The sequence below is a fragment of the Glycine soja genome, chromosome 4, assembly GCF_004193775.1.
Source record: "Glycine soja cultivar W05 chromosome 4, ASM419377v2, whole genome shotgun sequence".
NCBI lineage: Eukaryota > Viridiplantae > Streptophyta > Magnoliopsida > Fabales > Fabaceae > Glycine > Glycine soja.
In genome coordinates, this window is record NC_041005.1 from 47,120,287 (window position 1) to 47,146,601 (window position 26,315).

Below are 26,315 nucleotides of genomic sequence, written 5' to 3' on the forward strand. Positions count from 1 at the left end.
TCATGGCTATTATTAATGCATTATTTATTATATTGTCAATTTGAGTTACTATTATTTTTTTAAATCTAGATAGTTTTTTATATTTTATTTTATAGTTTTTATATCAATAAATTAATTTTCTTATTTAATTAGTTGTTCGATTAAATATTTTTTTCATTTTCTTAATTATTTCTAAGAACATTAAATATAATGATTTTTTATAATTTATTTTCATCAACTAAATTAAATCTTAAGATTCTTTAAAGTTTAAAAATGCATGATTTGTATTTTTATTAATGGATGCCTTTGTTTTTAGAAAAAGGATAACGGATACCTTTTAATAAAAATAATACTTTTTTAACATTTTACGTATATTTGCAAACATGTGTCATACAAATGATATTTACTAGTTTCTTTTTTAACTTTAATATGAACAAATATCATTAGAAATTATGAGTCTTAATAACCTTATTCAAAAATTGAATATAAACTTCTTAAAAATTTGAGTAAATCTTTCATCAGTTTATCGTTTAAAATTTCATACCTGATCTTGTTAGTTTTAATTTTTATTACACACAAGATGTATCTTGCTAACCAAAATGTCATTAATTTGAGAGAAACTGTAATCAATTTTAGTTAAATTCTCGAGTAAATATTAGTTATTAATTTAAGTTTTTCATCATATTTTAATAAATAATGTTTTATCTCTGAGGAAAACTAGTTATCGGTTAAATCTATATACTATTCGAGTAATGTTTTAATTAATCAATAGAAGACTACTTCAAAAATAAAATTTTCTAACAAGCACGCTTCAACTTTTTCTTAATTCACTTTCAACAGTATCTTCTAAATTACGCCCAAGTCTCTCCACCACGACCAACCAATTATGCCTCTCTTACGAGAGTGTACCTGTTAAAAGCAACAAAACATTCTATAATTCCAATATAAAAGAACAAATTCGATCAATAAAATTTCAAAATGCTTGGTCTAGCATAACTTCCAAAGACTATCATAGTTCATATCCAACACAGTGATGCATGAGCAACTCTAATCTAGTGGATCAAAAATATAATTACATAGTTTCCCCAGTGGGTATCTCTCTCATCAAACTCCCAAGAGAACCACCACGAACAGCAGATCCCAAAATGGGGATATTCTTTTCCTTCTCATTCTCATCAAAACAATACACTGGAGCCTGCCAATTTGCATCCTCAAGCACTGCACCAACCTCAAATGTCATCACGTGACCAGTGTATCCTGCACCCACCAAATTCCAAGTGGATTCACTTCAGATAAATGCTTCAAATAAGGGAGACATACAAACAAATATAACTAACAAAAAGTAACGTGGCATTGACCATTCGATGTGGTCAAAATACTGTTTATGAGTGTGAACAACATCTTTACTTCACCATTTAACTTTTAGAGTTAAGTTTAAACATAAATGTTAAAATGACATCAAAATCTAATTAACAATTGTTGTTGAGCTTAATGGACCATTACTTGTAAATATCTCTTGCAAAATTAGCAATTTAAGAATAGAGGTGTGTGTAGTACCTGAGGAGAAGTCCCACCTAACAGGCCTACGAGTGAGGACCTCCTCGTAGTAGACAATGAAATCAACCTTCGCCCAAACGTTGCAGAGGAAGTTATCAACGTGTTGCTGACCCAAATAGGTTGCACCGTCGAGCCAATTGGGTCGGAGAATACCCACTCCAAAGTCCACAACTTTGCATGTCGGGTCGGAAGGGTCGAGGGTGTAGACGAAGGAGGTGCCGTTGGTCCATTCGAGGTCGTAGGAGACGACGTGGTCCAGCTGATTCTGAATGATGTTGAAGTTTCGGCCGTTGGGCCAGTCGTACCACAAGTCCAGTTTCTGAAGAATTCCGCTTTCGTTCATGAACATAAACGCGTGGAACTGGTGCGGCCACTCAGGTGGAATTGGTTGCCCTGTTACTGCACCAGCATTTGATAACGTTAATTTTGAAGGGGAGAATATAAGGAGGATTGCCATCAAATACATTTGTTCTCTTGCAGATGCCATTGCTTTTGCTGCTATCCTCTGTTTCCTCACAGCCTCACAGGGAAACAAGATAAGAAGATTGTAATAGTGTCATTTAGTTGGTACCATATTCAATTTATATTTATATTTGGATAACATTTTAATAAAGTCATTTATTCGGGATCGTATTCAATTCAATTCAAGTTTGATAATAATATACGAAACAAGAATAAATCAATAATATCATCAAACATGTGATTGTTTCAGTTTTAGGCAAATAAAAAGAATAAGTTAATAGTTTTTTAATGTAATATATCACTTTTAATATTATATATAAGTAAATCATAAAATGGAAAAAAAATTGAACATAAAAAAATTCTACAATATATATTTTAAATTAAATAACATTAATATAAATATAATATCATATTAACAATTAAACTAAAAGAATCTTATTAATATATAATTAGTTTTTTTTACAAATTTTTTTTCATTTGTAATAATTTTTTTTATGATGATAATATTTATGATTGATCTTTATCATGAAATTTAGCTAATTATATCTGATGAGATATTTCTTTTGATCACATTTTTTTTTATTTACATGATTTAAACCTGAGATCTTACTTAAGGAAATCGAATCTAAGACCACCTAGACTAACAACTTATTGGTTCCATTGCAATAATATCATCAACACAAAGAGGGATACAATGGAAAACATTATTTTCATGATTCTCTACACTATTAGCATTATGGCACGCAAATCTTACTTGGAAGCCACTATGCTGGTGCAAAACATTTCTTATTTGTTGAATGAGGATTCTGCTCTCTGTAAGCAAAGACTTTGGTCCATGTAAATGACCCACTAATTGCTTGCCGTGGGTCTCAAAGATCTTCATCGCTTGCAGCAAAGCAAATGCATCACCTTCCTGCACCAAAACTTGAGAATTCCAGTAACCTATTTTAGCTAGCAGAAAGTTCCCAAATTCATCACGCAAATAGAACCCGGAGCCCATTATATTTTGCTCTTCAAATATTGCAGCTTCCAAATTGCATTTGACAAAGTCTCAGGAAGGTTTTTGCCAAACCAAAACATTTGGAGAGCAATGAAATTGCTGGAATTGTTGAGAATCTTGAGCTAGCCTCCAATCTTGTAACACTGAGTTCGCTCTACAACAGACTGCTATAACATTTTCCTCCACTTCATTCCACAATTTTTCATTCCTCCTTTTCGCTAGACTCCATAACAGCTTAGAACTTTTGCATGAATTAATTCCATCATCTCCTCTAATAAGTTTGAATATCAGTTCAGAGACTGATTCTACAGGTCAAGTGAGGTTCTATTTTGCACCACAAACCTTCCTTTTCCCACACTGATATACTTCCTGGGCACTTAAAGAAGCAATGAAAAGAATTCTCTAAGTCTTGTTGACAAAAGAGACGGATTGAAGAACAATCAATATCTCTTGATTCTAATTGAATTTTTGTAGGAATGCAATCCCTACAAACTCTCCAAAGGAAAACTCGAACTTTGTGAGGGACATTTAAACTCCATATATTCATCCAATCACCTTCAATTTGGAATTGTTGATGATTTCTAGCTTGCTCCATAATGGATCTATACACAGATTTAACAAAGTAAATTCCATCATTTGTATATTTCCAAATTCTTCTATCCTCTTCAAATTCATCAAACAAAGGCAATTGCAAGATTGTATCATACCTTTGTGGCAGAAGCGCATAAATAAGATGTTTGTTCCATTGCCTTGTTCCTTGTATCATCAAGTCACTAACCACGAGATCTTTTACTGCCTCAAGAGGAGCCGTGCTTATGGGTCCAGAACTATCATTTTGAATCCAATGCTGAGACCAGACATTGATGTTGGTACCATCGACAATTCTCCATCCCATCTTTGATAAAATTCCCAGGTGTTGGGAATTTATCATGATTTCCTAACCAGCTTTGGACAGGAATTTCCCAGCCATGGATGTGATCTTCTTCCAAACTTTTTTCTTTCATAAACCCGAAAGTGCTCTTCCTGTTCCTTCCAATATTAGAAGACATTCCTAAATATTTTCCAGCCCCTATTCTTGCATAGACACCCAACATATTGGAGATTGAATTGCGCTTCAACTCAATCACATTGGAGTTAAAAAACATTTCAGATTTGCTGAGATTGATGGCTTGTCCCGACGCAGCTTCATAAACCTCAAGGATGTTCTTTAATTCATTCATGATCACCTTAAGTTCTGTGGCTCTACAAAATAAATAATTGTCGTCCGCAAACAATAGATGTGTTATTATAGGAGCCCCTTGACAGATTGCAATACCATGAGAACGTCCTTGATGGTGAGCATTTCGAATAAGAGCACTTAATCCTTTAGCATATAAAAGTTTTATTCTAATTGTATGATTTCTTTTGATTTGGAGTTGTTGCCCTAAAGATTAATGTATCTTCACCTACTCCTCAGACTGAAGGTACAAGAGGCAGTTGGGTATGAATTTCAATTGTTATATATCACTCAAGCTAATTTGAAAATCAATTATTTTCTAATTTCATTTACTAGATTAAAAGGTCATGACCACCCACTGATATTCTAGGTGCTTTGTCAAGGAGGAAAAGAAAGGACACAAAATAGAGATAAGGGAGAGGCTTTCGGTCTTTGTCTTAGTTGGCTAGCTGCTAATGTTTACTACAATTGGAGTAGAAATTCTTTAAGGAATACATATTATGCCTTGCTCATTCTTCATTTGGAATGATAAAGGTAATAATGATAAAGTATATATATATATAGTCTTAATTTCGCTTCATTCTATTTTAGTTTGAATGATGGGCATGAAAAAATGATAAGAAGAAATGGACTCATGGGTAATTTTGCCTTTAATGGATTAAATTTATAATTTGTTAATAAAAACTGACATCTCTTACTTTTTAATTGAATTTTCATATTAGAGTACCCAAAACAAATCATATTTTGAGAGCTTAAGTCCTTAAAGAATCAAATTAGATGTTTTAAAATGTATAAGACATCAAAATAGTGAAAAAAATAAAAAAATAATAATTTACCTAATTAAATTTTTTTTAATGATTTTTAAATAACAAAATAAATAATAAAAAATTAAAAAAAAAATGTGAAGAATTCGGTTTACAGGAAATCTAATTCTTAACGTGAGTGCACAATACTTTGTCAAGTACAAGTTGTGAATTTAGTGGACAAGGATCCGAATTCACACTACACCAAAAGAAAAAAAAAAGGATATCTATGTATTTGATTTGAAAATAGGGATACTCAGGAACTTAATTTGGAGAATGGGGGCACAGAGATAAAAAGGTCACTGGTGACTAGTGAGTAGTGACCCTCTTTTTTCACCCAAAATTAAGATGTTGCTTTAGGGTCCCGTCGTTTAGGTAGAGAGAGAGAAAAAAATATATATAAAATTTATATTTTTATACTCTAATTTAATTTAAATTTTTTCTATTTTTTTTACTCTACCGAACAGATCCTTTGTAATGAGATTAAGAGGAATTTATATTTATATTTAATTTAGCTGACATTTTAATAAAGTCATTTATTTGGTATCAATTTTAATTAAAGTGAAATAATATATGAGACCAAAATAAATCAATTTTAATATAATGTATGACTAAATTGTAAAATTACCGTAAAAGAAAGAGACTAAATTGTAAAATTAAATAAGTATAAAACTATATTATTGTCATTTGTATCACCGTCACTATAATTATTATTAATACACCGTCATCAATGTTGTTATCCTTAATGGTTCATCACTTTTATAGTTATAGCTATCACCCTTGTATGTTTACTGTTAGCACCACCACCACCTTTTAAGCTAAAAAATATAATTAATACAAATCATATAAATAATGATAAATATTTTTATATTATAACCAAAATTAACGTCATAAAGTAACAATTAGTAGTATTTATTAACCTATCCAGTATCCATCAATAGGTCTTCGTATATAAAATGCTTTAGGGTAGCTCATGCTCGTTAGTTCTCTAATTTTTATTGCCGAAAGATGTTTAGTCATTAGAAATATGATTATATTTAATTTCTTTTTTTAATTTTTGTTCTAATCATCATAAAATTTTAAAAATTTGAAAATGATCTATATTATTATTTAATTGTAATGTGACATACATCTAAATTATTAAATTAAGGATTATTCTAAGGGAACATGTAATATGATATGTTTCGATGTATAACACATCATTAATGAACAGTAAAAGGAATCATTTCCAAAAAAAAAATTATAAAAAAAATCAAAACTAAGAAAAAAATTGAAGACTAAAAATAAATTTAACTATATTTACAGTAATTAATAACATGATTTACCCATTTTTGCTTAGGCTTTAAAAATAGAAGGTTACTAACCCATCTGCAGATCAGGAAGTCCTTTACAATTAGGTTAAAGCATTCCGTCACACTCCAGTTTTGTTGATATTTAACGTTATTTACTCAAGATCTTTCAGCCATTACATAATGCACTACACCACATGGTGTTAAAGTACTGCAGGTGATCAAGTGACACAGTGAACTTAAGATTTTAAAAATTGAGGCTATTAGGCGCCAGTCACCATGGATAGTGAAATGAAAAGCATTTACCCACAGTTCTAAGAAGAGAAGGATAGAAGGCTCTAAAACGTATTATTCACACTATTAAGGTAAGCATTAAATAATCCAAACTTGTAAATTTAATTTTTTTTTTATTTTGTTTGCTTGTGACAACACAATGAATAGAATTTATTTTATGATAAATGAAAAAATTTAGCTACTAGCCTACAAGAACATTGAATTCTAAATGAGACCAATGATTTTGTTAAAAAACACATCTTTTTTTTTCTTCTGGAATCAAGGTATCCCCACAGCCAAAAATTATAAGACTAACCCTCAAAAGGCGTAGAGATCTAAGAAGTGAATTTTACTTTTTCCAACAAAGTCTTCTTCATACACATGATCACAAAATTAAACTCCTACCAGCATGCTTAAAGAACTCAATCATCTTTTTTTAAAATTTAAAAAAAAAACTATATTTACACCTAAACTAATTCTACCTTAGCATCTGAACAAAATTCTTCTAGTTTTTTTTTAAAAAAAAAAAAAATATATCATTTCCAAACATATGCCAATCTTTTACTCATCAATTTCTTTCAAATTATTTCTATACAAATTTAAAACACATTAATAAATCACTAAACAATAAACTTACTAGATATAAAACAGATGAAGAGTAAAGATTCCAAGAAAGTCAAAATCATGCAGTTTAAATCCCTTTACCGATTTCTAGCAGCTAATACAAACCTTTTTGAGTTGCAGTTACCCAGCCCTTATTTAGTTATTGATAGTTACAAAGTCAACAATGGTGGACCACATTTTCTTCATTGTAATAGATGATAAGATCATTCAATGTCAAGCTACTGATTTCCAGAAACAGGGCCACCTTGTCCTTTCTTGATATCATCCCAGCCTCTTACCCATGGTTGGCCAGGCGTTGCTCTTACTTCAGGAGCAGAATGATTATCAAGGTTTTTCATAACTCTTTCCCGCACTGCAGCAAAGACCTAAGCAATAGAGGACTGACTGACATGAGAATTGTACCCAAAGGGAAAACAAAATCAACCAAACAATTAAATTTCATCGTTCAATTAATAAAATAAAACACACCGGGTTTGTGCTGACTGATTCTGGGGGTTGTTCCTGTCCTGATATCCACTTCCATAAATCTGGATTCTCCTGAAGAGCAGGAATAGAATTTTGAAGTGATTCAAGTCAATCGACAGAACTGCCTCAAACTATTAGCATCTAGTCACTATCCCATTGTCATATTCAATCAGAACTTCGCAAAGTAAATCCTCTAACAAAACCATTGCACAGACATGATTTCTCACCCACCCTTCTAAATTTATAGGCTCAAATCTAGTTTTGACCAAAAATATGCAAAAGATGAGAATGAGAAGTTCCAGTCCCACTAAATGCGATGTACTATCAAGTATCAACAACAAGCAATGATGCAAATCATCATTACATCCTTTTTTGTGTACAAAAGAGAAGAGTGGAAGATGTGACATTTTCCATTCAAAGATTCTAAACATAGAAATCCTCTCTCTTAAAGGAGGTACACATCATGCTTAAAAATCAAATTAACCTGAATTCAAGTATTGCCTTATTGCAAAAAAGTCCTGGTCCTTTACACAAATGAATTAATCAACAAAATCCTTTTCATGAAGCAGAACAGAAACTCACATCTAAAACATCTAAATCCCTGTAGCCAGACTCTTGTCTTATGGGAACTCAATGATTTATGATATTATGGATTATTGGATTAGGCTCTTTATATTATTACAGGTCTTTCACGGTCACTAAATATCAAGTGGTCTTAAACCAAATAGTTCGTGCTTTCACTTCAAAACTTCCATCACTTATGCCAGTTAGCTGAATTTGGATCACCCTCTAAAGTCTCAAGTCAGAAAAAAATAGTTCAACAAGATATCAGTGATAGAAGCAAACTTCTCTATGTGATCAAAGTGAAAGATAAGATCCTAAACAACTTTTATACAATCTGTCAGTGAACATTTTGATTCATAATTTTTTCATAAAATCCTTTTAATGAGAATTTTGATTAGCGCAATAGGAAGACAGTATAAAAAAAAAAAAAAAAAAAAAACCCAACATTCAGGATAGATAGAGGCATTCAAGTTCCTAAATACCATAAAATAGTCCAGAAGGAGTAATTAAAGCATTTTTAACTTTTCTTGATTAATATGAACCCAAATCAACGCAACAAATCATGATAATATGAATAAATTACCAGGTCGAGAACATGAATGAGGGCCTTAATCCGAATTTCATCCAAGGAGTGAATGTTGTCCTCAACCCATTTTCCGAGGACCAAATCCAGTTCCAGGAACCCTCGCTGTTTGCTTCTATATAATAGCCTGTTGAGAAATTAGAACAAACTAAAGAACGTTAAAAAAATAAAAATTTCGCCATAGAAATAAAAAAGGGTAAAGCTCAAAAAAAAAAAAAAAGGAAGAAGAAGAAGAAAGAAAGAAACGAACTGGTTAAACAAGCGTCTTTTGCTTTCTTCGTTAGATAAATCGATTTCCAGGGTTTGATTTTGAGTGTGGGACGAGAAAGGGGTAAACCTAGAATAACAAAAAAAGAAAACCTTTGTTAAAAGGGAAAAAAGGCGAATGAAGAAGAAGTGAAGGTGTGACCGAAGGGGACCTTACCTGAGAGTGTGAAGGGGGTTTGTGGAAGCAGCGATGGTGGCTTTGTTGGAATTGATCACTCTGAAGACGTTGATTGCAGCGTTTCTGAAACTCCCCATTACCATTAGAAGCAGAACAGAACTGAAATTTAAACTTGATTTGATGGTTGTTTTGTTTCAGTGGCTCTCGCCTCTCTCTGGGAGAGCAGTGAACGCCGATGGTAGACAAGACTGCAGTGCACCGTTTCGGGTTGCGGTTAATTACAACGCGCGACTTCCGAAAGTTCCAAACTACGAGAGTACTGCATCCGGTCTCGATGATAAAAAGAAAAAAATATATATATATTTTTTAAGATTCATACACAAGTAAAAATAATTATTTTTATATTATTTTTAAAAAAATAGTAAAAATTATTTAAATTTATTAATTCTAAGTAAAATATAATATTATTCCTAAAATATTTTTATTTAAAATTTGATATATTGATAAAATAAAATTCTTGAAAATAGAGTTACAATTTAATGAGATATTTTAGAAATGATATCATTAATAAAAAAAATATTTGGATGCAAGATAAAAAAAAGTAATTATTTTATTTATATATACTTCCAAAGGAAATATTTAACAGTTATTTAAAATTTTTTTTATTGAGATTTGCTTATATTTATATTTGAGACTAAAAAAACAAAAGAATTTTATTGTTTATATTTGAAATAGGAGGAAATACCATTTTTACCATCCAAATCAAAACTTTTTTACTTTAATTTGTAGGGTCAACAATTTTTAGTGAAGTTTCTAAATTTATTTTTTATTTATGTAAGTTAACATTTTATCAATTTGAATTCTTTTTTAGGCCTTTGTAAGTTGGGTTTTTTTGTTTGTTCTTTTTAATCTATGTAAGTTTAAGCTTTTATAATTTAGTTCTTTTAAGATTCTCATTTTCTTTCATTTTTAGTTCTACTAAATTTATAGGAACCAATATTAAAAAAATAAAACTTAAAGAAACCAAAATTAGAAAAACACAAACTTAGAGAGATCACAATTGATAAAATATGAATTTATAGGGACTAAAAATAAACAAAACAAATTACAAAAATAACAATTGAAAAAATATAAATTTAGGAATTAAAAATAAACATAAAAATTTATAGAAACCAAAATTAAAAAAACGCTGATAACCTATAATTATTATAACTAAGTATCTAGTAAAACTTGTACAAAATATTATCTTCTACCGTTCTACGTAATAGGATTCGATTAAAAGGAAATTTACAATGACGGATTATGATTTTTAAAGTAATTATAATAAAATCAATAAATTTATATTGAATAATATTGTAAAACTCACCTTTTATTTTGCAATAAGTGTACACTGAGCATTTAATTTCTTTTACGCATATTTAATAGAAATATACTTTATTTCTTTTTGTTTGGTTGAATAAAAGTAAAAATAAAGAAAGATTTCGATTTAATGTATATTTAGTTTGTAATTGAAAATATTATAATACATGTTTCAATACAAATTCAACAAATGAACAGAGAAAGAAGTGTGAAGATCCATTGGCCAACTTGCCTTTGGTGCCCTTCCAACAAATTCTCAAATATACTCGTAAGTTGTATCCAAATTCATTTATTATGTGTGAGGCTTCATGTTTTTTTCTTTTTCTAGTAAATGCAAGTTTAGGTGGTATTATTACCCAAAACATTTTTTGTTGTTTTGATGTAGAGTATATTTAGTTACATGGTATCATCACAAAAGTCACATTTTTTACATGGAAATATGAAAATTATAAAGAGTTATGGTGATATGAACGTGAAAAAATATTTTTTTTTCAGCGCGCATCACATAACCTAAGACACTAGTAGATTACTAGATTTTATCTTAAACATGCATTATTGATGAGAGTCCAAACAAGTTATTATGTTTATAGTTTGCCTCCAAATACATGGTAATTAAGATAATGTGACTGACTTAAAAAAATGTGAGGATACGGCGAATTTTTATTAGATACGCCTGTAAAAGAAATTTAAATTGATAGTAACTATAAATTAAATTCATATTTTTATACACTTAGCTAGTTTAATCTGTTTAACTTCCCTGGTTTCTTTATATTATTCAGTTATTATTTTATTTGTATATGTGAATAAAATATTATACAAATATTTTTAATTTTAATTTTATCACAGTTGATCCTTAAATTTTATCTCTTTTTACTTATAAACACCTTAATCTCAATTTTATCTTAATTACTTTTTTCATCTTAATTAATTTTTAGATTTACCCTTTTGTAAATGTTCTCTTATACTAATTTTGGGTTAAACATTTTAAAAAAAATAGGTGAGTTGAATTTGAGTTAAACTACTAATAAAGAAGAAAACTCATGAATTTATTAGTTTATCTCTTACAAATAACTTTTTCAAACATTAAAACATAATAAAATTTATAATTTAAAAATAAAGTAGACTTTTTTTTCTTCTAAATTCATGTTTTTTTATTATATTTTAGTACATGACAAAAGCTTTATTTTGTTTGTCCTAGAAGATATGTCTTACAACATGATATGATAGGGGGGGGGGGACTTCAAATTGCTGGTGATGAAATTATGCTTGATGAATGACATTAATTTAGGCAAACTGTGTCACAAATACCATTGCAATGCCACATTAAATCATTAATGGACTATTTGGTCATCTATCATAACATCTAGTCTCTTAATGTGCTGCTTGCTCTTAACACACAGACCTTAAGTTACCACATGACTTCTAAGTTCCTTTCCTTTGCAATTAGGTGGTAGCTAGTAGCAATTCAATTCCACTAACCCCTTAAAAGTTAATCTCCCTTCTTTCTGCAAAAAATTTCCCAGTAATTGCTTGATCAGGAACAAGGGCAATCCACACGGCAGTATCAGCCCCTTGCTCAATTGTGACACTTCCTGAATAACCTGTTAGAGCAGTTTTCACCCAACCAGGGCAATAACAATTAATGTAAATCTTTTCACCCTCTGGCCTTTCAGAAAACTTCCTTGCCAAAAACCTTGTATAGGCATTAACCGCAAGTTTTGACACCGAGTAATCAGTGAAACTATGAGGCCACCCTTCTGATCTCCAACTTCCATCTTCTACTTGTTGTAGAAAATTAGATATCATTCCATCAATCAGCTCCTCTGTAAGGGATTCATCGTCACTTAGTTGCTCCCTCAAAGCATCATTTTCTACTCTCTGTTACTCCCAAAACTTATAAATCAGTTTTACATATAGCACAAGTTATACCATGGGGAACCAATGGTCCCACACTGTAATCTCAGAGCAATCATTAAGAGAGAAAAAAATCCAAACATGTTCAGTTTATCCCTAATAAGAGGGAATTAAAGATGAAAAAAATGTTATGCAATAAATTTTTTTCAGACATTATCCAATCACAATTTATCATATACAATAAATTTATTAACTTTTAAATAATTATCTTAAAATAATTTAAATGATAATTTAAGATTGAATAAAAGTATAAATTGTTTAACAATACATAAACATTAAACTTATTAAAGATAAAACTCAATTACTTAAATATTGTTTAGTTATAAGGTTTAATGCTAATGTCTATGCACCGTCAATGCAAAATAGTTATACAGTGTTATTTAATCACAAATTATCATTTAAATTATTTTAAAATAATTATTTTAAAAATTAATAAATATATTATACATTGTAATTGAATGAATGTGTTACATAACTTTTTTTCTCTTAGTTATATGGGAAATATAATAATATGTAGAGTATTTTTTACTTACATTTCGTTTCCCATTTAATCGACCTAAACGTGAGCTCACATTTACAATACGAGCACCAGCAGCGGATGGCTTCATCAATGGAATCATAGCTTCAATCATGCTCTTGGTGCCATAATAATTTGTATCAATAACGTTGCGAGCATTTTCAACATTGTTTTCGGACCCTTGATTGAAATTAACACCAGCGTTATTTACCTGCAAGTAACCATATCATTGCTTAGAAGCATATGATAAAATCAAGATCAAATTAATCTCATATTTTTTTAGGTTTTTCAAATATATTTTCATAATTTAGAAGTTATAGATGGGTCTTTCTAAATTCAAAAACATTTCAACATGTCTTTGTCTACTACAGGACCTCGGCGTGTCTAAAAATTTTGCAGCCTACACAAAACTTTTAATGCAAGTATGCAACACAAGTTAACAATCTTTATAATTTTATAACTCAAGTGCAAAATCATTTATCAAATATTATAGTTAAGTAATTCTAATATTTTCCTTTCAATAGATAAGATAAGCACCAAAACGTCAAAATACATGATTAGGCGACAAGCTAAAGGAGTTGCTCACTCTCTTGTTCGAACATCTATGCTAGTCATCAACATTTTGAATTTAATCCTCACTATATTGAAAGTCTTATTATAAATGAAATTATTTAAGTCTTTTTTCTTAAAAAAAAGAAGATAAAATAAGCACTACATTTAATATATCTTATAATATTAGTGATCTTATATACATAAATTTATTAAGGTCGGTTTAGTAAAGAAGATTAAAACAATTTGAATAAAGTTAAAATTGAATCATTCGAGTACTATGTCAGTTCAATCTTGACAGAAATAATTGTTGGTAGGCTTAACAAAAAAAATAAAGTCTTAGACACAAAAAATAAATGAATAAATACATAAATTAAAATAATTTTAATTTTACTCTCAATATACAAAAACTTCATGCTTGGTATACGTAGATAGTATTCCTAGATGAAAAATATGAACAAATGGAAGCAAAATGTTCTCTATTCAACCTAATGGGGAAGACCGTGGATGTTGAGAAAATAAGCTAATCCATAGCGGTAATAAAAAAAATGGACAAAACTAAAGGATAGGTCACTAATTCAAGTGCAGTAAGATTGTAAGGAAGTAATTACGTTTTAGAAACTGACCAGAATGTCTAAACCACCATAATTTTCCTTCAACCAGTGAGCAAATTGGTTGATGGATGAAGGATCCAATATGTCAAGTTGATTACAAGCCACCTCTGTGAGGCCACCTTCTTGCAAGACCTTAGCTGATTCAACACCAACACTTTCATCTCTTGAAGTCAGTACAACAGTCACTCCATGACCAGCAAGTTGCCTACATATCTCAAACCCAATTCCTCTGTTTCCACCTGTAACCACAGCAACAGTTTCCTTGGACCACCACCTATGCATACCCAATTGCACAAAATAATAACAGAGTAAATATATTATGTGAATCTTATGTCCAAATGACATATGAAGATGATTGATTAAAGGTTCTAAGCAACCTAAATTTTGATCTACATAGCTAGGAAAAATTATTAGGAAGTTTTAGACCATTATGTGTCTATAGTCTTAGTCAATTTCTTCGTGATACATATTCAAATTTTTTTAATTTATAAAAAAGTTAACAATACTTAATTATATGTCATATGAAAACTAGTTGATACCTTGACCCCTCACAACTTAATAATTTCCCTATAGTCAGACACTTTAACAATCACAAGCTCATGCTCATGATGATGAGAAAGCAAAATTATATTAAATTCAAGGTTTTAAATTACAGTTGTGATTGAAATTGAATTTTATTGTAATCCTTGATATTGCATGAAATTTGGATAAATGTAGCTGCAATTACAGTTATAAAAATCTTGACTTCCCGGCAGAAATTGCATTCCCTACAGTTATAACCTTAATTAAAGTCTAATAGCACAATAAATAAAAAAAATCAATATAACCATAGGACTATGAGACATGGTAGATAGCTTGGACATCAAACCTCTGGTGATCAGAATAAGGAATGGTTCTCAAAAGAGAAATCTGTTGCAATCTCTTTTCTTTTCGGTCCTTTGATTTTTCTTTGTGCCCCATCTTGTCTATCTCTTTGTGGATTTAGCACCGATGAAGCTAAATTGAATGTTGGATGTTCTTGGAGTTAGTGGGACCTTGAGCATGGACGAGATGTAATTTGCATCACATATGTTCTCCGCACGCAGAGTAAATCGGTGCCTATGCATGCCACGTTGTTGGCCCAAGCACCTATGTTGGCTTTTAGTCAATGCATAAAACTATACTTTTTTTTTTTAATTTTGAAATAATAAAAGCATAGAAAATATAAAATATATTATTAATATAAAAAATTATGACATAATTTATATCAGAAAAATAAGCATATAAAATAATAATAATAATAATAATAATAAATTATCATTAATTGAAATACATCAAATATATAATTATAACACTGAGTTACAATAATACTATTAAGTTAGTTCCTTCTGTATTTTTTTCTAACTATGATATATAAAATTTCATGATTTTGTAATTGTCTCTTTATCATTGAAGATGTATCATTGAAAAAGACTTGCATTTCATTGAACTTAAATCTATTCCCTCTGATTTTTTTTTCCTTGTTCTTGACATGCACGAGTTTTGTTATGAGTCATGTTTTAGGCGAATGCCTTTTGCAATAAATTGAAGTCAACATTTGCAAAAGAAAGTCTCAACTAATTTTGCTTTCGCATGCTACAAATAAACGAGTTTAAATCCTCTTCATTCTATTTCTGTTCTCTTCCACATGACGCGTAGCACTAAAAGATTTAAAGGTCGAGATTATATATTTATATTCATTTTTCTAAAATTAAAAAAAAAACTAAAAAAACCTTTTTTTCTATACCCGCACGGCTTCTGTCTTTTTCTCTCGTTATTGCTCAACTGAGTGCCCCATACCTGATTTTCCTTCTTTGTTTTTTCTTTTTTAAACAAATTTGCAGTGACTAATCGGATTCCGTACAACCGATTTCTGAACATGCACCCCCTTCATTTTAATTTTTTGTAATTTCAGATTTCTTTTTATTTTTTTTAACAATGTATTTATTGATTTTCTTTTTTATAATATTGATTAAAATAATTTTCTGACTATTTTGTTATTAAGATGTTAACTAATTTGTATTAAAGATGGTTAATTAAAATAAATTTTTGATCTTAATATTTGTTTAAAAAAATAATTAAAAAACTATTACCCTAGAAATTAATAAACAACACAACATTATGTTAATATTAACTTTTATTAAAATAAATAAGAAGTAATAAAATGAAAATTATATATAATATTTTTAGTCGTCGAAGTTAACATTGTTAGCTCGAACTTGTGTTTTCATCGCGATTAGAACATCTATTTTTTTAATAACCTGCAAAGTTTGATAAATGGAACATCCTTTCGGTTAATCAAATTTTCTTATATCCATTTTAGTGTATATATGAGAATATCTTGGACGTCTTTTTTTTTTTTTCTGTTTCTTAACTTTTTTGGGTCAGAGAACATTGATGGATTGTATGGTCAATATGTCTCATTGCGCAATTCATCAAACAACCATTTATACATGGTTGAGACATTTTTCCAACTTATTTGTAGGATCTATGTAATCTTTATATTGAAACGGCAAGAAACACATTAAGAGGGAGAGGTTGAATAGTGTGTATGAAAGATAAAAACTTTTCATAAGAACGTGATGGTATGGATAATATAGAGATAAACATTGATCGTACATTAAGAATAGACATACTATATAATGATAAATACAGTGATTGTCCTGTGACAAATAAGAAGTTTGTTAAAACAATTATTCAACAAATAAGAAGTTATTAAAACAATTTTTCAAATAGTCACTTGGTATAAAGTGATGTTAAAAAATGTAATAAAAATACTAAATTGAGAGAAATAGAAATACTTTGTTTATACTGGTTCGCTCAACTTGAACTATGTGTATTTTAATTATTTAATAAATTAATGAATTCTCTTTTATTATATGTTTGTGTCAAAATTTATTTTGTACGTGCACGCCAATTCTAAATTTATTTGTTCAAAACTTATTTAATTTTTATTTTTCCTGTAAAAAAGTAAAAATAAAAATTTATACTCAACTAACTTCATTGTTCTTCTGAGAGATACTCAACTAACCTAATAAGAAATATATTAATAATTTTAATTTTAGAGATATTAACTCTGCTGAACGTTAATTATTTTGGTTTTTAATATCAGGATTCAAATTATCTAACATCATGCTTTGTAATTTTCTGTCTTTTATTTTTCATTTTACCAAAAAAATATATCAACTAATTTAATAACCTTTGTTACTAAATTAATGGATAATACTTTTTTTTTTAAATTACATGATGTTTAAGGTTTTTGACACAAGTAATAAAAAATGTAATTAATTTATTGAATTTTAAAGAAAATATCAGATAATTTCTTAATATATCACTTATCTCTCTAATCAATTACTTAATTACTCTTCTTATACATTATTCTCAATGATTAAAGATAGTCTTAAGAAAAATATTTAATACAACATTGGTATTGTAAAACAACATATTTTAGAACTATTTTTTTTCTTAAAACATCATATAATCTGAAATCCAAGAAATATAATTTTTAAAGATTAGATTGATAAATGATTCAAAATCTATTTATTCTTAACAAGAAGACGCTCTAATTAACGATCCTAATTCTGTCAATTAAATTAACGTTTTACTAAAGAATGTCGAAAAGGAGGACTTTTTCCATTAGATTGTTTTATATAAATCAAGAAAAAATAATAATTTTATAAAATTAATTGTATATTATTATTAATTTATTTATAAATTTTATTATTCAGTATTATATATAAAAGATATAAGTAAAAAAATAATTAACATTAAAATAATAATTATTTTAAGATAATTTTTTTTGCCCACGTGGGAGTTAAAAACTTATGGATGAGAGAATGTTGAAAAAGGAATATTGGAAAAATGATCCAGAGGGGATATTTCTTTTTTCAAAATTACCTAAAGCTAAAATTTAAATTAATATTCTGAACATAGAATGATGAAACTTTTAAATTGAAAGTGGCAAATAATATTATAACTTTATTTTTTTCAATAAAATTGTAATTTTTTATTTTTTTATTTTAATATGACTTTAAAGTTATAATGATTTTTTTTCATGGAAGTCAAAAATTATTTTACTAACTTCAAATTTTTCTTGCACAACTTTAAAGTCATAATATATTTTAAAAAAATCCTAATATTTTTTTAATTTAATTATTTAATGTATGTTTTCCTTTTTAATTTTATTTAACATTTTTATATTTTTTATTTAATATATTTTATATTTTTATTACTAATGTTAAGAATTATTATTTATTTCATAAATTAAAAAAATAATACAAAAGACTTAAATTTTTAAAAAATATTAAAATGTATTACATATCATTGTTTAGACAGTGTGCTAATATTAATATTTTTTTGAATAAATAAGTACTATATTTAAATATTTTTTATTTAAATTAATTCTTTTGTATTATTTTTTTTAATTTATAAAATAAATAATAATTCTTAACATTATTAAAAGACATTAAATATAAAAAATATAATAGTATTAAATAAAAATTAAAAATAAAATTCATTAATTTATTAAACAATTAAAATAAAAATTATTTAAGATTTCTTAAAAATAAAATATCTTATAACTTTAGAGTTGAAAAAAAATTAAAGTTGTAAAATAATTTAATACCTCAGTCGAAAAAAATCCATGACAACTTTAAAGTTCCCTTTTCATGGTTTGCCGGCAGAATATCCAATAAAATTCCCCTTTTCCCAACTCTTACTCAGCTCCTTTCCATATCAATCCTCTTGCCAGCAACAAAACAAACCATGTATTATTATGTGGCATAAAAATCCGAAGCAAAACCTCGAAAAACCGTCACAAATCACAATTACTGGTTCAACAACTTCAAGTTTCATCCATCTGTCGTTTCTCGATCTCCAGTTCTCCACTGTTCCAACTCCAACTCCAACCAAACCAGCTTCTGACTAGTCTCTCTCCGCATATACGACACCGCGTTTCGTCAGATCTGAAATTGAAATGGATCACGTGCTGGTGGCGCTGGGGGAGACGAAGGAGGAGAGGGAGGTTCGTATTCGGAGCCTGTTCAACTTCTTCGACGCCGCCAACAACGGTTACTTGGACTACGCTCAGATAGAGGCGGGGCTATCGGCGCTGCAGATTCCGCCGGAGTACAAGTACGCCAGGGAACTCTGCGAGGTTTGCGACGCCAATAGCGACGGCAGAGTCGAGTACCACGAGTTTCGCCGCTACATGGACGACAAGGAGTTGGAGCTTTACCGCATCTTCCAAGCCATTGATGTTGAACACGACGGCACCATTCTCCCTGAAGAGCTCTACGAAGCTCTACTCAAAGCTGGTAGTTCTATTTAGTGTTTATTCTCTCTTAATTACTAATGTACTAATGTTGTTCTCAAATTGCTACAGTTTTTTTTTTTTTACGAAAAATTGCTACAGTTATTAGTGTTCAAAAGTAATTTTTTTTTATCATTTAAGTTACTTTAAGAAAACCTTTTAAATATAAAATATGATAACCGGAAGGTACTTATGGCAGGTTTGAGGTGGCTTTCATGCTTCTGAAACTTGCTTTTGGATAATGTTTGGATAACCGGAAAGCACTTACAGGATAAGGGAAAAAAAAAAAAGTAAAAGTGAATTTAACTTTTGCACTTTAATAGAAAACCCTCTTTTTTAACTTCTTCAAAAGTTGGGATGTATAAGTTGATTTTAAGTTAGCGGAGAAATTTAATTCATTTTACTTTTTTGTTTTCTTCTTGTATAAGTGTTTATAGAGAAATTTACCCAAACTGTAAGGCTAGACATTGGCAATTGATGTTTTGGCCGGCTGATAAGTGATAACAATGTTCCTGTGAGTATGAAGTAAGATTGTTTTTAGTAGGAAACAGATTTGTGGATTCTGTGATAGTGAAGAGGTGTTTGCTTTTGTTTTTTGACAGACTTTTGTTGCCAGTCAGAACGATTATGTTCGAAGAATGTTGAGAGACTTGAGATGTTTTATATACCTTCACAGTTTTGTTGAACTCGCCTTGATATGTCTCTCTTTTACTGATGTCCTGTGCATTTTTTTGTGTGTATAATTTTAGTTTGGTGTCATTCTTTGGATCTGCATGATGCTTGAGATTTGGGAAGGCTGGTTCAATTTTTCATGATGGATTCTGTAATGTGTTTTACTTCTTTGCTTTCTTAGTTTTTGGTGTGCAATAATCTGCTCTAGTCTGTGCCCTTTTAGTGGATTTTGAAGATGGTATTCTAATATTCTTTATGCCTTTTGTGGAAGCTTTTTCCATGTTTTTTTGTTTCTCCCTGATAGTATTTATCATAAGCCTGTGCAGCTTCAATGCTGCAGGTATTGAAATGAATGACGAGGAGCTGGCTCACTTTGTGGAGCATGTTGATAAGGATAATAATGGAATTATCACTTTTGAAGAATGGAGAGATTTTCTTCTACTTTATCCTCATGAAGCAACTATTGAAAATATATATCATCATTGGGAGAGGGTGTGCCTTGTTGACATTGGAGAGCAAGCTGTCATTCCCGAAGGCATCAGCAAGCATGCAAACCGGAGCAAATATTTTCTTGCTGGTGGAATAGCAGGAGGTATTTCTCGTACAGCAACTGCTCCTCTTGATCGTCTGAAGGTGGTCTTACAAGTTCAAAGCGAACGTGCTTCTATCATGCCAGCAGTAACAAGGATATGGAAGCAAGATGGTCTGTTAGGATTTTTTCGAGGTAATGGATTGAATGTTGTGAAGGTAGCACCAGAAAGTGCCATCAAATTTTATGCTTTTGAAATGCTGAAAAAAGTAATTGGAGAGGCCCAAGGCAACAAGTCAGATATTGGTACTGCTGGGAGGCTTGTTGCAGGTGGTACGGCTGGTGCAATTGCACAGGCTGCTATCTATCCAATGGATCTCATTAAAACTAGGTTACAGACTTGTCCCTATGAAGGTGGAAAGGTTCCTAAGCTGGGAACACTTACAATGAATATATGGTTTCAAGAGGGACCTCGAGCTTTCTACAGGGGGCTTGTTCCATCTCTGCTTGGCATGATTCCTTATGCAGCCATTGATCTCACTGCTTATGATACCTTGAAAGATATGTCCAAGAGATATATTCTTCAGGATAGTGGTATGTTATTACTGCAGCTTTAGGGTGTTTGGGACAGCTGAAATTTGTTTCTGAGAGAAAAAAAAAAGTTGTTTGAAAAATAATCATGTTTTGGGATATCAACTGAAATTTGGAAAAACTTCTTTTTGGAAAAAAATTGTTTTTCATACATCTGAAATGGAAACTTGTCTTTTCACCCTAAAAAAACGTAATTCCCAAATTTCTCAACCACCTTTTTCTATTTCAGTTTCATACATACTCTTTTTTGCAATTGACTATGTAAAAACTAATTTTGTGTTGTATCCAAGCAAATTTGCCTAAACAAAAACTGATTTGATTATAATCAATTATACATATTGAAATAATCTAATCTTCTAAACTTGATGTTTTTATTTGTACTAACAGCTTCGATTTTTTCTTCTTTTTTACAATAGATTGACTCTTAAATTTTTGGTCCTTGGAGTGAGACCTTTTACTCTTTTTTCTCCTTCATAGAACCTGGTCCTCTAGTACAACTAGGATGTGGGACAATTTCTGGGGCTGTTGGAGCTACTTGTGTCTATCCATTGCAGGTTATTCGAACAAGGTACAATGCTTTCAGTATTACTGTTGTTTCTCTGTTCTTCCCCAAAGAAATGATGGAGTGAAGGATGGTATCAGTTGGGTACTTTAAAGCTGATTTTCTAGTTATGGTTGCTCTTTGCTGTCAATATAATATTACATTACCATCCTTCTCAGACTGCAGGCACAACCTTCCAACACTTCCGATGCTTACAAGGGAATGTTTGATGCCTTTCGGAGAACTTTTCAGCTTGAAGGCTTTATAGGTTTCTACAAGGGACTCTTTCCAAATCTCCTCAAAGTTGTGCCAGCTGCAAGCATTACTTATGTGGTCTACGAAAGTTTGAAGAAGAATCTGGATCTGGATTAGAGTTTTTTTTTTTTTTTCTACGGGTACAATCACAAAATGTTCCAGACAACCAAAAAGTCGTTTTAAGTATCAGCTTAGCCCTAGGCACAACCGCACAAGGTACTTCCAGAGTTGTGAACATTCAAATTGTAGGTAAAATTCGTTCACTGAGTAGACCATGCCTCATGGTTGAGTATTATTTTTTTGCTGAAGCAATTATGCTGATGATACTTTAGTAAGTCATTAACCGCTGATGGTGACGATAAGAGGCTATATTAGAAAGTCCTTCTTCTGAGGATATCTTAAAACACGATTTTAGTCAGAAGCTCAGAAAGTATTTCCCCATGACCCCATGATTATGTGAACTACATGTTGATCAAGAATTAGGGTTTTATCATAGATGGCAAAATACTTTTCCACTATATAATTGACTCGTGAAGATGGTTGGAAAAAAAAAAAGGCCATCAGCCCACACCAGTAGCAGAAAGCTTTGTCAAGTAAGGTGAGGAAATAAATAAGTCGACAATCATGAAGGGACAAGGAAGAAGCTGTGGCTTCGAATTTTTCATTAATAAAAACTAACATTTATTGATAAAAAAAAGAAAGTTGACAATAATAATTCAAGGTTATGTTGCGTCAATAGGGTTACCTGAGTTAGGATGGTACCGGTAGATGTATCATGTATGAAATACGATACTTTTTGTAACGCAAGCATGTGAAACATGAAACAAAACAACATGTACTGAAAATTTAGAATTACAGCGGTTTGAGCTAAATATTCAAAATTACATAAAGTCTGCTTGTAGAAAGAAACAAACATAAATGATTACCATACATAACAATCAAATTCAACAGACACTTATTGTGTAACAAAAAAGGAAAAAACGCGCACACACTTTTTTGAGTTGAAAGTGCGGACTGTGTTGTAACATAACTAGCTAAATTACCAGTACACGTCCACGATGAATTGAACCCGGAAGAAAGGCGTCACCTTCCCTGTGCCTTTATGACTTGCCTTGTCTTACATCTCTCTTCAAATCAGGGAAGAGAGTAGCATAGTTTGCCAAAACTGGATTTAGTTATATCATCATCTTCATTCTCTTCTTTCTCCATGTCCTACTTTTGTTCCTTTGCTTGGCTTATGGGTGGGCTTACTTCTACGATTCCAGCATATAAATCCTCTCAATATACAAAGATTCTTGGGTGGAAATCCGACAATTTTCAACACAGTGCAGGGATTTTAAATGCACACTAAAGAGATCACAGATCTACAAAAATGAAAAAGTACATAAATTGCATTCAAGTTCAAAGGGTTTCCTCCCCTCAAAAAGTATTTTGTTATGAAGATATGCTTATCCCCATCATCAAGAAGAAAATTATTATTCTTTTGCTTTAGATAAAAATAAAATAAAAAATATTCTAAAAGAAAGTGAGAAAGGAGGCAAAGGACGACAAATAACGACAAGTGTAAAAATATACTATCAGGTAGATAAAGCACTGTGTGTGTTACACATTAGGGACTAGGGAGAACGAGGGTGATAACTGATAAGAGAGGAAGGACGAGAAACTAATAGGTGTGATGATCAATGAGATGAAAATATAAAAAAGATAAAGAAATGTAATGTGAGTTTAAGATTAAGATATGAAAATAAAAAAAAATAATTATATATAAAATAGGATGGTGCCAACCAAGGCGTATGGGGTACACGATTGGAGCATTGGTTTCATAAATAAAAATGCTTTGTGCACAATTAACCAAAAGTCTTCATATGTAAAATGAGAGTAGATCTTTGATTCACGTGAATTTTGGAGTGTTTATTAGAAATTTATTTGAATTTATAAAAATAATTTATAAATTTTATAAATTCTTTTTTTTGATATAGCCACCAGATATTTATTCATATGCTAGTACTAATTTGTTTATGAGCTTAGTTTTAATAAATTGTTAGTATAAAAAATATTTTCAATTAATTCAAAATTTTCTTATTATAATTTTAAATTAATTATTAAAAAATTAAAAAAATTTAATTATATAGTAATTTTTATTTAAATGACAATATGAAAATATATTTACATTCTTTTATTTCCTCTCTTTCCATGTCTTATCATTTTTTTTTGTCTATGTATCAATAAAAACTACTTTGTCCATTTGTATTTTTTTTTATTATCTATCGAAATTAAATATGATTATAACATTCATATATCTTATTTAATTAATTGAGTAAAACTTATTTGATTATTATTTAATTAATGGAGTTAGATCTCTTTGATTTTGTACTTTATTTGTACTCAACAAAAAGTTGATTCTTTGAAACTCCATTCGCAGCTTAGGTATTAAAATAAGAAAAATGATTATGTATTGCGAAAACATGATTTGAACTAATTTCATTTTGCCCCTTTTTCACCAATTATACATAAACTATTGAAACCCCTTAATTTTGTTACTAATTTTATACTTTCTTCATAAAGTGCTACTAATTTAATGTTATTCCCAGTCTATGACTGTTGTTTAATATTCCATTATATATGTTAATTTATTTTTCTTTCACGACGAACATAAGTTATAAATCAAGTTCTTTCTAACTTTGAACATAATTTTGTAGAGAAGAATGTTTGCCGGGGAAGGTTCCTCTAATGGTGCAAAATATCCATGGTTTATTATTAAATATAACCCGGAGAAGGTAAAAGGAAGAAAAAAAATTGTTGGTTATTTGTCTTCACATTTTGAATCAGAAATTATGGAATACTGATTTTCCACTTGACATGTTTTTATTTTAGAAGGAAGAACTTTCAACAGTCTTTTGTAAGGACTATTTAAGTCGTGTGGGTGTGTGAAATTTAAGTGTAATATAAACTAATGTTTTTGAGATTATTAAATTAATGTAATGTAGTCATTTTAAGATAACTAGGTGAAAATTATATTAAAAATTCGACGTGGGAATTTACTGATACTGTATTCAGAATAATATGGATAAAAAACAATTATATATATATATATATATATATATATATATATATATATATATCTTTTTATGTTAATGTGGTTTAAAAATTTTTAAAAAATGAATTGATTCAAGTTAAAAATAAAAATGCAGGAAAAATACAAAGGTGGACGTTATTTAGTGGTTGTCGGGCATGACTAGAAATCATGTGGGCTGTTCGAATCCTGCCGTTCACGTTCTTTTTTTATGACGACGAAATTTTAGGGTTACCCTTATATTTAGTGGGAATAAATGAATAATTAATAAACCTGTTAATCAATCTATAAAAATAAAATAAAAAAATTGACCTTCTGTTTACGTTAATCGTTTCTTTCTTAACAATTTTTTTTACATGTCACTTTTCACTTGCACCAAAAAAATAAATGTGTGAAAAATAAAGTCGTTCATCACAATAAAGTTCATCTTAACCATATTACAGGAGTTTTAGCGACTAAAAGTGAAATGCATTACATTTCTAAAACATATTTATGTTTTAAAATATTATATTTTATTATCAATATTAAATAAAATTAGTTCTTTAAAATTATTCTTACAATATTATTCATAAGTATAAATAATTTTCATTTGCATTAATTATTTTAATATTTTTGTAATCATTAATTTTATGAAAATATAAACAAAATGAATATTTATGTAATAACTTTTGAACTTATAATCTAAGTAAAGTGACTACATTTCTCATCAATTAACCTAATTTTAGTGGCTCATTGATACTTAGATTTCATCAAACATGAACCTTTTATTTTAAGTTATGTTTTGGTTACTTATTTTTCTTTATAAGTTGTGTGGGTGTATAATGTATTTTATTATGCAATGAGTATAACTCATTTCACAATACAGTTAAGTTTATGGGAAGAAGCTAAGTTTGATCTCTGCACCTATAAGAATACTATAGGGTTTCAGCTAAAAATAAAAGGTTCTAAATTATAGTGGTTAAAAAAAGATTTTATTTTGTTGCTTATAAAAAAAATGTTTTTTTTTGTTCATTTTTGGTGTATAATTTAGATCGAAAACTCTTGTTTTCTAGAGTTCATCGTGAATAGGGTTCAAGGCCCATGGTCCATGGACCCGAAACAAAGCCCAGTCAAATCCCCTCGTGAAAAAATGTAGAAAACAATAATTTCATGAAGGGAAGGAAATTTTGTTG

At 29.7% G+C, this 26,315-nt stretch overlaps 5 protein-coding genes across 10 annotated transcripts; 1 reads left to right on the plus strand and 4 right to left on the minus strand.

Annotated features, from left to right (window-relative positions):
• Positions 1–916: 916 nt before the first annotated feature.
• On the minus strand, positions 917–2,094 carry LOC114410003 (uncharacterized protein At4g14100-like). Its single transcript, XM_028373729.1, has 2 exons — positions 1,537–2,094; positions 917–1,236 (listed from the first exon to the last, which is right to left on the minus strand). The coding sequence occupies exons 1-2, from the start codon at positions 2,021–2,023 to the stop codon at positions 1,052–1,054; spliced, it is 672 nt and encodes a 223-aa protein (XP_028229530.1). The 5' UTR covers positions 2,024–2,094; the 3' UTR covers positions 917–1,051.
• Positions 2,095–7,118: 5,024 nt separating this feature from the next.
• On the minus strand, positions 7,119–9,533 carry LOC114410004 (succinate dehydrogenase assembly factor 2, mitochondrial-like). The gene is made up of 5 exons (XM_028373730.1): positions 9,240–9,533; positions 9,066–9,152; positions 8,816–8,942; positions 7,672–7,740; positions 7,119–7,568 (listed from the first exon to the last, which is right to left on the minus strand). Exons 1-5 carry the CDS (start codon positions 9,341–9,343, stop codon positions 7,422–7,424), a joined length of 534 nt encoding a protein of 177 aa, XP_028229531.1. The 5' UTR covers positions 9,344–9,533; the 3' UTR covers positions 7,119–7,421.
• A 2,326-nt stretch (positions 9,534–11,859) lies between these two features.
• LOC114408218 (carbonyl reductase [NADPH] 1-like) lies at positions 11,860–12,431 on the minus strand. Its single transcript, XM_028371285.1, has one exon. The coding sequence runs from the start codon at positions 12,363–12,365 to the stop codon at positions 12,042–12,044; it is 324 nt and encodes a 107-aa protein (XP_028227086.1). The 5' UTR covers positions 12,366–12,431; the 3' UTR covers positions 11,860–12,041.
• Positions 12,432–12,563: 132 nt separating this feature from the next.
• Positions 12,564–15,113, minus strand: LOC114410892 ((+)-neomenthol dehydrogenase-like). Its single transcript, XM_028374801.1, has 4 exons — positions 15,022–15,113; positions 14,166–14,427; positions 13,007–13,201; positions 12,564–12,569 (listed from the first exon to the last, which is right to left on the minus strand). The coding sequence occupies exons 1-4, from the start codon at positions 15,111–15,113 to the stop codon at positions 12,564–12,566; spliced, it is 555 nt and encodes a 184-aa protein (XP_028230602.1).
• Positions 15,114–18,847: 3,734 nt separating this feature from the next.
• LOC114410005 (calcium-binding mitochondrial carrier protein SCaMC-2-B-like) lies at positions 18,848–22,575 on the plus strand. 6 transcript variants are annotated; one of them, XR_003666260.1, is made up of 4 exons: positions 18,848–19,486; positions 20,495–21,277; positions 21,691–21,909; positions 21,995–22,575. XR_003666260.1 is itself a non-coding variant. In XM_028373733.1 (4 exons), exons 1-3 carry the CDS (start codon positions 19,147–19,149, stop codon positions 21,901–21,903), a joined length of 1,275 nt encoding a protein of 424 aa, XP_028229534.1. In that variant the 5' UTR covers positions 18,848–19,146; the 3' UTR covers positions 21,904–21,909; positions 21,995–22,136. The 6 variants fall into 6 exon arrangements, 4 of the variants coding, with proteins under 4 accessions (XP_028229534.1, XP_028229533.1, XP_028229532.1 ...); XR_003666259.1 differs by having other exon boundaries at positions 21,691–21,842; positions 21,995–22,053; XM_028373733.1 differs by having other exon boundaries at positions 21,752–21,909; positions 21,995–22,136.
• Positions 22,576–26,315: the final 3,740 nt, after the last annotated feature.